Consider the following 13,222-nt stretch of genomic DNA (forward strand, 5'->3'; position numbering starts at 1 on the left):
CAAATAAAAAAATTATATATTTTATTTGAAAATGACGTAATAGTACTATAAGGTATAATAATTAACAACTTAACATATTTTAAAATTTTAGTTGACTCTCCAAATTCCATATGTGTCATGTAATTGAGACAGAGAGAAGCATATATTGATTTAAAATAAATAAAATATTATAAATTATAATAATTAACAACTTAAAATTTATAAAAAAAATCCTTTAAAAAAATTTAGCTGGCTCTCCAAATTCAACCGGTATTACAATAATTAAAACATAGAAATTAACATAGATTGGACTCGTGCTGACATTTATGTTTTCATTTTTTAAATTCGTTCTTTTGTACTTTATATAAATAAAATTTTTATGTAAAAGTATTATAAATCATAATAATTAATAGCTTAAAATATTTGAAAACATATAAAAAGTTTTTATTAACTTTCAAAATTTCATCTATACCACATAAATTGGGAGAAATATAGATATATTGATATTTTAAGTTGCTAATTATTGTGAGTTATAGTACGTTTTATGTAATTTTCATATATATTACTTGCTTTGTCCTGATTTATGTGATACAAATGAAATTTCAAAAGTCAATGAATTTTTTATAAGTTTCTTTTTATATTAACTTGTTAATTATTGTGATTTATAATATATTTACGTAAAATATACTCTAAATAAAAATAATTAGCAACTTAAAATATATAAAAACATACTAAAAAATTGATTAACTTCAAATTTCATATGTACCACATAAATTGAAACAGAAACAGTAACATATATTGGGCCCGTGCTAGCACGGGCTCCATATCTAGTAATATATAGATGAGGGTTGAAAATATCTAATTCAAGCGTAGCAGAAGTAGGGTAACTGAAATCGAATTGTAGCAGTAAGAATGCCGTTGAAGGTGTTGGACGCAACCGTAGCAACTTTTGATGGAGTTTTTGAAAAGTTTAGAGCAGAGTCGCCCAAAAACAAAGCCAATTTCATCCTATTCCTGGCTGATATAGACCCTTCTACCAACCTTAGTTGGTGCCCTGGTAATTTTTAAACTACCTAGACAGATTTTGTTGCGTTTGTTGGTGCTCTTGATACGAGCAACTGAAATTGGTTTCACAGAAATTTGATTATGAATTCTGCAAAGTAAAACATTTCTTGAGGTGTTATTACTATTATTTAAGTCTTTTGGTTTGTTAATACTTTATTTGCGATATACACATGTGTTAAACCTTTAGTGTGTTTCGGGTTTGTGTTACTTTTCAATAATTTACTTAATGAATTTCAACTCAAGAGTCATATGAGCTAGGAATCCTAATCTTGATGATATTATTTTCAGTATATCAATTTTCTGGTGGGATTTTTGCCAGTGGCTTATTTTTTTTGTTGATATAATGCCAAGTGGCTGAATTCTAAATAGTTGTTTTCCAAATATGTTGTACTGTCTAATGATTATCATAGTCTACCATGACCTCTACCGTCTTTCTCAGCTTGTGGTATTGTATGTTCTAATCATGGTTGTTGGGCCTACTGTAGAATTAGTTTGAGTTTGTCTTTACTGTTTTATTCGGCTGTGGGTAGCTGTAATAAACAACAATGTAACATCAACCATATTCCAGATTTGTATTGATAGAAACTGACTCAATTACAATAGCTAGTAATCAAACTGATACTTGAATGACAGAATTATAATTGAAGTAGTGAAAATAACATAGCTAGGGATATTAGAGAAGGAGATGAGATACTGGAAGATAGAAGGGGATGAAGGGATAACAGACTTTGCAAAATTGCAATATAATTCGCATAAACCTATATTGCTCTCACAGTTCGCTATTTATCAACTCCAATTCCAGGCATTGCCACTTAATCTGTTGTTGGGATGCTTTGCCAATACTGATCAAGACCCATTCATAACAATACCTCCATCCCCAATTAGAACCTTGTCCTCAACGTTCGAGTGAACAGTGATGCTCAGGGGGTCCCTACTGATTATCTCAATACCAAGACATGCTTTATGACTTGAAAAAAATGTGTGCGCTAGTGCACCTGTTATGGAACAATCAAAACCTTGGTCATTGTGGCCTATAGTGAACGGTAACAGATTTGTTAACTTGAGTTTCATTGTAACCAGCCCTGCATATTAACATGACTTTGATTGCCTTCTTCTTGGAGCAGTTAGCAATAAGCTAAATGAGAGAGCCAAGGAAAGCATTCCTGCAGCGAGCCTCCACAAAAGCATGAACTAGGTTAACTGAAAACTATCTTTTTGTGGCACGTGAAACTCATCCAAGCATTTGATATCTTCCCAATCAGTACAAACAAGAAAGAGATATGGCATCTCATGATCAAGCTTGAACAGGAATGAATACATTATGGTAGTGGGTTTCAACTTTTGAAATCAGTAAGGGTTGACCACCATGCCATTTGCAACCAACATGGTGCTCCGCTTGAGGCTTCTCTTTGTTAGCGTAATACCAAATTCTACTTCCACACACGTCACAACTCTTATTTGAAGACATAGGACAAAAGCTTATCTCCTCATTGGCAAATATTTTGATGTGGCAGTTGGGGTGTAGGGACAATATCGGTGTCTCACTTGTTGGTCGCGGATGACACCTTGGTTTTTTGTGATGCTGATGGGACTCAACCACATTATTTATGCCAAGTCCTCACGTGGCTAGCTACTAGAGGGGTAATTTTGACAGCGAGAAATCTTAGAAAGCAGAAGGATGCTTGCATCAGTTGGCTTTACATGTGCAAGGTGCGCAAGGACGCGAATCATCTTCTACTACATTGCGGGACAACCATGAGGTCATGGTGGGATATGTTTAGGTGGTTTGGCACTTCATGGGCAATGCCAAAATCTGTGAAAGATTTGATGATAAGTTGGAAGAGCGGGAGAAGGAGAAAAAGACAAAGGGATTGGAATGTTGTTCCATTTGCTTTAATCTGGGTAGGTTGGAGAGAGAAACAAAAGAGCTTTTGAAGGTGTAGAGTCGAGTTTCTCTCAGTTGAGGAGAAGTCTCGGCTCTCTTATTTTCTTTTGGTGTAAACAGAAAGTTCCTTGTATAGTAGATTCTTTACCGGTTGGTATACCCCTTGTGTAAACGGTCAATTCGGCCATGCTATGAATGAAACATATTTACATGATTAAAAGAATGATAAAAACTCAAATAGATTCATCACATTATCCATTAGCTTAGATATTCCATGGTTTACAATCTAAAATAAACCAAATTGTTGTCTGGCTTCTAGTATTTCTTGGAGGAAACCAGCAAGAATGATGTTTGTTAATGGTTCGTCTAGATCAAGCACTGGGATGTTGCTACATATGGTTGTATCGAACACCGCAGTAGGTACATTGTCCGTATAGGTTACTATAGCATCATGCCTTGAGAGTATGCATACATTTGAAGCATCTGCAACATCTTGAACTTGAAGGCCTTTACAATAAACAATAAGCACATGTAGGAAGGAAGACATACCCAACTCTACACCATCAAAGGAAGACCATAGAACCTGTCCAATATTAAACTACATACCCAGCTCTACACCATCAAAGGAAGGCATAGCTTCTTAAATTATCCTCCTCCGACTTGCTCATAGGGCTGGAGAGGCCTTTATCCAAATCAAAATCAAACCCTGATTCTGCAATAACAAGAGGTGCTGAGACCTCCTTGGATTCACACTTATCGTCCAAGGACACAACCACGTCCGAGTGCTCTGGAGCATCATGGTTCGTTTTGGAGGAGGCAGATAGTGTCTCTATGTTATCGAGGTGTCTGAGTATACGGGCATTATTGTCCATCTGTACCATTAGCAAATCCTGGATGATGTTGAGGTGATGATGGATAATGGTAGAAGAGTATAGATCCATGAGTCCAAATCAATGAAAGAACCAACGTAACAAACAACAATGTAGCAGCAACCAAACTCCCGATTTATATTGATAGGAACTGACTCAATTACAGTAGCTGGTTATCAACTAATACTTTAATGACAGTAATACAATTGAAGTTGTGAAAATAAAATAGCTAGGGATACTAGGGAAGGAGATGAGATACTAGAACATAGAAGGGGATGAGGGGATAACAGACTTTGTGAAATTGCAATATAATTCGTATAAACCTATTTTGCTCTCACAGTTCGCTATTTATCAACCTGGATTCTAGGCATAGACACTTAATCAAGTGTTAGGCTACTTTGCCAATACTGGTCCAGGCCCATTCATAACAATAGCTAACATCTGTTCATCTATTTGCTTTAGGAAGAGGATTTTTTTTTTTCGTTCTGGTTTATTTGATGTTAGATAGAACCTTTTGACATTAAGCACTATTAGAGATATTCAGCTACAGAGCAGTTCAAAACTCAATGGAGACAAAAAACACTAGGTGATTCTTCCAATTTGTCCTAGCCTTGGTGGACAGAGTTATTTGGTACCTGTTGCTTGTGGGTGGTACCTGTTGCTGGTGGGAAGTGGCAGGTATCCCGTGGAATTAGTCAAGGTGTGCGAAAGCTGGCCCAGATACCGCGGTCATAAAAAAAGATATTCAATTAGAGAGCATTCCTCTAACAAGTGCTGTTTTTGGCGTTATTGGATCCACAAGGAGAGACATGTAGCATACCTCTCTCTTTTTGTCGAGGAAGACATATGGTCAGCTTTTATTTCTTACTGACTTTCGTTGAATCTTCTTCAGAACTTTTCACTGGAACAGTGATGTGGGGCAGACAGAGAAATGTCTCTCATTTTCTGCTGGAACTTATGAAGTTTTCCTTGGGATGAAGGCATTGTCAATATATGAATACCATTGTTCCGTCATTCCTGCATCATTTTGTTCCTTTTCATTGAAGTGGTATAACTCTAAATGTGTTTCACTTGTATCTGCTTCTTTGGCCTATAGTCTACTTCGTCTGGTGCCTCCGTTTTTATTATTTTAAGAATGAACTCTTTTTTGAGAATGGTGGTGCCTCTATTTTTATATCTAGGAATTCTGACATTTTGCACTTGTATATTTATTAAATTAATAAGGTATCTTTCCTCTGCATCCGCTTACAATGTGATGGGTGATATTAGATTCAAGCTACCCTTTTGTTCTGCAATTTCCTGTTTTTAGTAGAATAACTTATTGCCTCGAAGCATGACTGATTCTTCTTATCTGCATTTGGCTGCCTGTTTTATTATCTAAGAGTCTTTAAGTTTTCTTGTTCAGTTGCAGAATTATGGTCCTATAGTTCATGTAACATTCTTACACTTTCAATTTGTTTCTAAAAGTCTGGTCATTGTTCATGTAACATCTTTTATTCCCCTTCCAATAGACCATTAACAATTTGAAGAGACTCTAACACCAGGGTATTTCAGTCAAATTATATTAAATAAAGCAAGATCTTAAAAAAAAACTGAACTTGGTTAATTCAGAGTTTTAATGTCGGACTAAGGGTTGAATCAGTTTCAAGGAATTAGTATCATTGTCAACATCAAGTAGTGTGCATCCATCTAAGTTTACCGATGAACTTCGTGATTATCATCTGAAAGTCTGAACCTACAATTGCCTTCTACTCTGTAGTATTGACATTATCAATATGATATATTGGCCTCTCCTCTAGATACACACTTTTACTTTCTTAGACCTTTATCTCATATTTAACTTTTCGATAAAGGTCAAACAAGATTTGGGCTTGGACCCGCTGGCCCATTCTAGCAGAAGTTATTTTAAAACAAGTGGGCCTAAGGCAAAAAAGATCTCAGACCCATTCCAAATTGAGATTGAAGCAAACATAACAACACCAAGGGTGTTAGAGGCTGAATTAGTACTTAATCCAGGAACCTTTGCTGAGGCATGCAATGATCGGGTTGCGACAGAAGAGCAAGTTGATGATGATGCAATATCTATTATCCATACGGAGAACAAAGAAAATATGGAGATGCACACAGGGGGCTATTTACAGTTGAAAGAGAAGGAGGAGGGGAACGACACATTAGAGGATATTCTACCTCTAAATTCAGCAGAAGACGAAGGCATAATGGACCACGAAAACATGATCCCCATTTGGGTCCTGCAGAACATAATCAAATTAAGTAAGGAATTTGGAGTTCACTTTCAAGGTTGTGAGGAGGTAGCCTTGAACCTATTCATGAAAATTGATGGCCAAAGACAAGTAACAGGAGAGGCTCCAGGTGCAATAGTGCCAGTGACTCCAAAAGAGAAGATTCCAAAGGAGCTTAAAAATCTGGAACCAAGCAGCAATTTCATTAGTTTTGGAACAAGAAGCAGAGGGGGATGTTTCGTGAATAATCTTAATGAAGGTTAACATAGTGTCATGGAATGTGAGGCCTCAATGATCCTAGGAAGAGGCTATTGATTAAGAACATGTTACATATATGGAGAGCAGATGTATAGTGTTTTCAAGAATCCAAATTAAGAGGTGACATAAGGGAGACAATCAAAGAGCTATGGGCCAACAGGAGGGTGAAATTCGCACAGTTGGAAGCCAGGGGGACTAAAGGAGGCATTATCATTCTATGGGACAACAATATATGGGAGGGAGAAGTTTGTGAGGTGGGGGCTTATTGCATTATTGCTAGATTCCTGGGCAAAACATAGGATTTTAGCTGGCACTTATCAGGCGTTTATGCTCCAAACAACATAGAGGAAAGGGAAGAGGTATGGTGGTAGTTGGGAGCAGTAAGGAGCCTATTTGATGGCCCTTGGGTGATTGTTGGGGACTTTAATGTTGTAAGGTTCCCTTTCGAGAAGAAGAATTGCATCAGAATCACTAAAGCCATGGAGGATTTCTCAGACTTTATTGAGGATATGGAACTAGAAGATCCACCTCTCACAGGGGGCAGTTTTACATGGAGAAAAGGAGACAACTACGATACAGCAACAAGACTGGATAGGTTCCTATTCTCAGAAGAATGGGAAGTATCTTTCAGGAAAATCAAGCAAACTATTATGCCTAGAGTCACTTCTGATCATAATCCTCTGCAACTAGAATGTGGAAACTGGGAGAGGTCTTTGTCCTATTTTAAATTCGAAAATTGGTGGTTGCAAACTGAGAATTTTAATGAGAGAATTAAGGGGTGGTGGGATTTTGAAATTTTTATGGGAAGACCAGACTACATTCTAGCTTGCAAGTTGAAAGAATGGAGCAGAATTGTTCAAGGCAATCTAGGTCTACAGAAACAGAACATTTTAAACCAGCTTTATGATTTAGATGTGATCCAGGCTCATAGGTGCTTGTCTGATGATGAGTCATTTCTGAGAGCTGTTCTGACAGTAGAGTTTGAGAAGGTGGCAAAAAAGGAGGAAGTGGCATGGAGGCAAAGATCCAGGGCTATATGGCTGAAAGAGGGGGAAAAAATACAAAATTCTTCCATAGAACAGCTAACTGCCACAAGAGATGCAACAACATTGATAGTCTTCTGATCAATGGAGCTAATGTATCAGAACCAACAATGATTAGGGAGGAGATCATAGATTTCTACCAAAACCTTTACAAAGAGAATGAACACTGGAGACCTCAGTTCAGCCCCAAAGATCAAGCTACTTTGAATGAAGAAGATAATGTAATGTTGCAAAGTCAGTTTGGAGAACAAGAGATCAAAGAATGTGTGTTTGCTTGTGCAGGAGATAAGGCTCCTGGCCCAGATGGATTCACTATGGCATTTTTCATGCAGTGTTGGGAGGTGGTGAAGACGGATGTGACAGCAACCATTTAGAACTTCCATAGTCAAGGCTACTTTGGAAAAAGCTTTAATGCTACTTTCATAGCTTTGATCCCCAAAAAAATGGGTGCAACAAAATTGAAGGATTTCAGGCTCATTAGCCTGATTAGCAGTGTCTATAAGATCATCTCCAAGCTACTAACAGAAAGACTTAAGAAAGTGATGTCCAAGCTGGTGGATAAAACATCAAATGACTTTCATTAAGGGTAGGCAGATCATGAATGCCATACTTATTGCTAATGAATGTGTGGATGTGAGGGATTTAAATAAAGTCCCTGGGGTCCTATGTAAGCTGGACATAGAGAAGGCATATGATCACCTCAATTGGAACTTTCTGTGGAATACACTTGTGAGGATGGGTTTCGAAAATAGATGGATAAACTGGTTAAAACACTGTGAGTACAGTAAAATTCTCAGTATTAATTAATGGTACTCCCTCTGGCTTTTTCCATTCTGAAAGAGGACTACGGCAGGGGGACCTCATTTCCCCTTTCTTGTTTATACTCGCTATGGGTGGATTGAGTGATATGTTGAAAACAACACAGTCAAATAACAGGATCAAGGGGTTTGGGATGAATGACAGTGACATTCTGGGCTTAAATATCTCCCATCTGCAATATGCTGATGACACCTTAGTGTTCTGTGGGGTAGAGAAAGAGTAGCTGAAGTATCTAAGGGTCATCTTTGTTTTGTTTGAAGCTGTTTGGATTGCACATAAACTGGGGCAGAAGTTTTATCTACCCAGTGAATGAAGTTCCAGACATTAACAGTCGGGCTGATATTCTAGGAGGTAAAGTAGGAGAACTGCCTACTACCTACCTAGGGATGCCTCTTAGGGCAATGAGTAAGTCAAGGAACATATGGAATGCAATGGTGGAAAAGTGTGAAAAAAAGTTGGTAAATTGGAGAAGTCAATACCTTCTTTGGGTGGAAGATTGATACTAATTAATAGTGTGCTTGATGCTATGCCAACTTATATGATGTCTTTATTTCCTCTGCCAGGGAATGTCTTAGAGAAGCTAGACTCCATCCGAATGAATTTTTTATGGCAAGGAAATGGAGAGGGGGAAAAGAAGCATCATTTGGTGAAATGGGAAGTTGTGACCAACAGTAAAAAGGAAGGGGGCATGGGCATAAAGAACCTCAAAGTACAGAATTAAAGTCTCTTATTGAAGTGGCTATGGAGGTTTGTCTGAGGGGAACAAGGTTTGTGGGAAGATGCTTGTTAGAATAGGAATAAGTTTATACAATCCTATTAGAATAAGAATAGGTTTATACAATCTTATTAGAATAGGAAAAGGAATAGAAATAGAAATAGGAATACTAAATAGTATCCTACTTGGTAAAGGATTGTATTATAGTATCTATAAATAGGGTCTCAATGTAATAATGTAGACGACAATAATTCAATAATATTATTTTCCTATATTTCTCACATGGTATCAGAGCCTCTACGATCTTGGTAGAAAATCAAAGAGCTTCCGCTGCCGGCGGGTGGCACCCATATATGCTGCCCGTCTGACCAATGATTATGTTAGCAAAAGTTGGGTCACCATGTATCTTTCACGTGACTACTTTCTTATAACTAATTTGTGTAGCATCGTGCAATCATTCTGGTGATTACTTTTTCATATTTAATTTGTGTAGTAGCTAGCCATCCTTCCGGTGACTACCTTTTTTGCATATCTTATTTGCGTAGCACCGTGCATCTCTCCGGACTACTTTTCATATTTAATTTGTGTAGTATCGTGGATTTTTCCGAACTACTTTCTCATAACTGAGTTGCATAGCACTGTGCGTCTTTTCGGTGGCTCCTCAGATTTGATTTGTGTAGTTCCATTCGTCTTTCCGGTGACCCCTCAGATCTGATTTGTGTAGGGTTGTGCCATCATTCCAATCCTACCCATATTATTTCTCTTTTTCAATACGATCGTGTCGTCAATCCGACCTTTCCTATGTAAATTTTATTTTCCAGTTGGGTCTTGCCATCATTCTGACCCTACCCATATAATTTTATTTCTTAGATTGTGACCACTTTTAACCAATAATCTAATACTTCGGCATATGAGCATGTTCCAACCAACTTTTCGGTGACTTTCTTGTCTAATATGAACTCGTCTATTGATTCCAACATAATCCATATACTTTATACTAGATTTTGAGCACTTGCAACAACCGTTGCATTGTGAAGAAGTCTATATGGAGCAACCACCTAATTTTGTTGCTCAGGGGAGTTTGGTAGCCTTGTATGTTGATTACATAAGTCACTCTATGGTCTGAAACAGTCTTTGCAAGCTTGGTTTGGGAAGTTCCAACACTATAATTTTATCACTTTGTTTTATTGGCATTATGCATCAAATTCAGTAATTCATGATAAGACCAAGCACATTGAGATTGATTGTCAATTTTGTGAGGTCGAGTGATCAACTTGCAGATATCTCACCAAGCCCCTCATCAGTCCTCGTGTTAATTACATTTGTAACAAGCTAGGTACACGAATTGTATGCACTAGCTTGAGGGGGAGTGTTAGAATAGGAATAAGTTTATACAATCCTATTAGAATAAGAATAGGTTTATACAATCCTATTAGAATAGGAGTAGGTTTATACAATCCTATTAGAATAGGAATAGAAATAGAAATAGGAATACTAAATAGTATCCTACTTGGTAAAGGATTGTATTATAGTATCTATAAATAGGGTCTCAATGTAATAATGTAGACAACAAAAAATCAATAATATTATTTTCCTATATTTCTCACAATGCTATAGTTTCCAGATACACAATGGAAGGCTTATGGATCACTAAACAAGTTAGAAGCCCTTATGGGGTAGGTCTATGGAGAACAAACAGGAATCAGTGGCCTAAAATGTGGGGAAACTCAAGAATTGTAATAGGAAATGGAAGGAGGACATCATTCTGGAATGATGTGTGGGTTGGTCAATATCCCTTAAAATAGTTGTACCCGGTGATCTATAAATTGAACCAACAGAAGGAGGCAACAATAGCAGATGTCAGGGACAACCAAGGATGGAACCTCTCTTTCAGGAGAATGTTGAATGACTGGGAGATTGATAGCCTAACAGATTTCTACAATACTCTGGAGCAGGCCATCAACTTTCAACCTAATGAAGATAATCTACACTGGTTGAGGGCCAATAATGGGAAATTCACAGTAAATCCACCTTGATAGGCTAGCTGCAATGCTCTTACCATGGCCTTGGAAGATGATATGGAAAGTTAAAGTACCTCACAAGGTGGCTTGTTTCACCTGGTTAGTAGCCAGACAAGCAGTACTAACTCAGGACAATCTAATGAAAAGGGGAAGACAATTATGTTCCAGATGTTTTTTTTGTGAAAGAGAAATAGAGACAACAAAGCATCTCTTCATCCATTGTAGAGTGACAGAGAAACTGTGGCAGGTGTTTTTTAACTTAAGGGGTATCAATTGGTCCATGCCAAGGCATACCTCCGAAGCTCTAACATGCTGGAATAGAGAAGGAAATATGTCCGGCCACAAAGAGAGATGGAAGATTGTCCCTGTTTGCATCTGGTGGACAATATGGAGGGAAAGGAACCAAAGATGTTTTGAAAACAAGAGTATCCCTATCCAAAGTCTAAAGTTGAATTGTTTATAACCTTTTTTTTGTGGTGTAACTATGTACTCCCCAAAAAGGTGGAGGATATTACTCAGTTTCTAGATAGTTTAGGAGGGATATAGGTGGTAGATTTCTTTGGTTTTGCTTACTGTAAACTCCAGATGTAGCTACTACTAGAATACACTATTGGTGTATTTTGTCTATAAAATGTTAAATTTCTCAAAAAATTATCTTCAAAAATATTTTTTAATTAATTGTTTCATTTTGAACATGTAGCAGTTATTAGTTAAGTAAACAAGTAAACAGGAGCACAAGCATGATTGTGCTATTATTTCTGGTTTGAGGCTTGAATGTTATACCATTTTAACAAATTGAATCTTAAACATGGAGTGCTTGCTTTTTCTAAGTTGTTCTAGGCCCCTCCTAATGGAGATCTGAAGTTGTTCTTCTAGATCAGTCTAACTTAGCACTAAATCAGCTTTGCATTTGCCAGTGTTGTGGCATTTTATTGCATACATTTGCTTAGCATCAAGTCAATCGTGTTGTCTTGGGGGAGGGAAGGCTTTTGTGCAAATTGTTTCGATTGATATTTAGATATTGTATTATGTTGGACCTGCATGCAGTTTTCACTGCTGGTGAATGAATCAAGCGATAGCTCAATCTTTACAATTTGTGTAAGTATGTGATTTTATATGACATTGTTTTTCTGTTTGTATTAGATTGTGTAAGAGCTGAACCTGTGATATACAAGAAACTGGAAGCATCATCTGATGATATAGCACTTCTGAGGGCTTATGTCGGGGACAGACCTACTTGGAGGACTCCACAGCACCCATGGCGAGTAGATGGGAGGTTCAACCTCAAAGGGGTTCCAACCTTAATCCGATGGGAAAATGATGCAATCAAAGGTCGACTTGAAGACCATGAAGCACACCTTGATCACAAAATTGGTTCCCTTCTGAATGGGAGTTAAGTGTCCCATTACTTCAAGGGGATGCTTTATATTAAGAGAGTGTCTTAATAAAATATGTCGAGCCTCATTGGCCTGAATGAACCTCATTTTAAAAGGCCGTGAATATGATGCCTCAGTGCTAGTGGTAGCGGAAAAAACTAGTGATTCTTGTTACACACATGTGTTGCTTCCATTTCTCCTGCCATGCTTAGTGTACTAAATTATACATCAATAGCATGTTTGATGTGTTGCTAAAATGGAAATTATTGCATTGTGTTTGACATGTCTAAACTGATGGCGTGTTTCACTGTTAAATTTTGCAAAGGTTGTGCTGAACTCCCAGCTTTCACCAAGCTTATAGTATAGTCAGCCACATAATAATTGAGAGTGATCAGTCTTCCGCTGTGGGTTCAATATCATTTCTCTTTTCACTTCCCTAGTCCTCCTATTTAACTTTGAAAAGAAGGATTTGTAACGAGCTGTTAGGTCGTTTTGAGTATTGGAACATATTTTTTCATAAAAGACTCTTCCCGTAACTTGAACTCATTGGCACTGCACGGGGAATGGCGAATGACATCTCCACCCGTCCTGCTGATAATCACTACATCACCACCCATCTTTTCCATCTCCAGCACCCTTATTCCACCCCAAAACAGAGGGAGACATTGTTGCTCTGTCTTAACATTGAGGTCCATTTATATTTTTGATGATTGTTGTTTTGTTGGTGTTGTTGGTCTTGTTCTTTTTTGCAATTGAAGTTCAGTATTCAGTGTCAAGATTCTTACAAGTCTTGTTGGATCATGATCATTAAAATTCTCCTATCTGATTGGTAGTATTCCAAGGGAAACTGACAACATAAAGGTATTAGAATCACTTGATCTCTTCAATATTTTGTTGAAAACATGTTGAGTTTTTCCTCTTTGAGCCGTATCCATCTCACAAGTCGCAACGA

General features: G+C 37.4%; 1 protein-coding gene across 1 annotated transcript; it reads left to right on the forward strand.

The window, feature by feature from the left end:
• The first annotated feature begins 807 nt into the window (after positions 1 to 807).
• Positions 808 to 12,551, forward strand: LOC125825134 (thioredoxin-like protein Clot). The gene is made up of 2 exons (XM_049504471.1): positions 808 to 1,036; positions 12,038 to 12,551. The coding sequence occupies exons 1-2, from the start codon at positions 892 to 894 to the stop codon at positions 12,289 to 12,291; spliced, it is 399 nt and encodes a 132-aa protein (XP_049360428.1). The 5' UTR covers positions 808 to 891; the 3' UTR covers positions 12,292 to 12,551.
• The last annotated feature ends 671 nt before the right edge of the window (positions 12,552 to 13,222 follow it).

The sequence above is a fragment of the Solanum verrucosum genome, unplaced genomic scaffold, assembly GCF_900185275.1.
Source record: "Solanum verrucosum unplaced genomic scaffold, falcon-dt-bn FXZP01000206.1, whole genome shotgun sequence".
NCBI classification, from domain to species: Eukaryota; Viridiplantae; Streptophyta; class Magnoliopsida; order Solanales; family Solanaceae; genus Solanum; species Solanum verrucosum.

Coding starts and splice junctions, on each gene's coding strand:
- LOC125825134 (XM_049504471.1), top strand. CDS start 892: ATGCCGTTGAAGGTGTTGGACGCAACCGTAGCAACTTTTGATGGAGTT. Junction 1,037..12,037: donor CAACCTTAGTTGGTGCCCTG/GTAATTTTTAAA, acceptor TGTTTGTATTAG/ATTGTGTAAGAGCTGAACCT.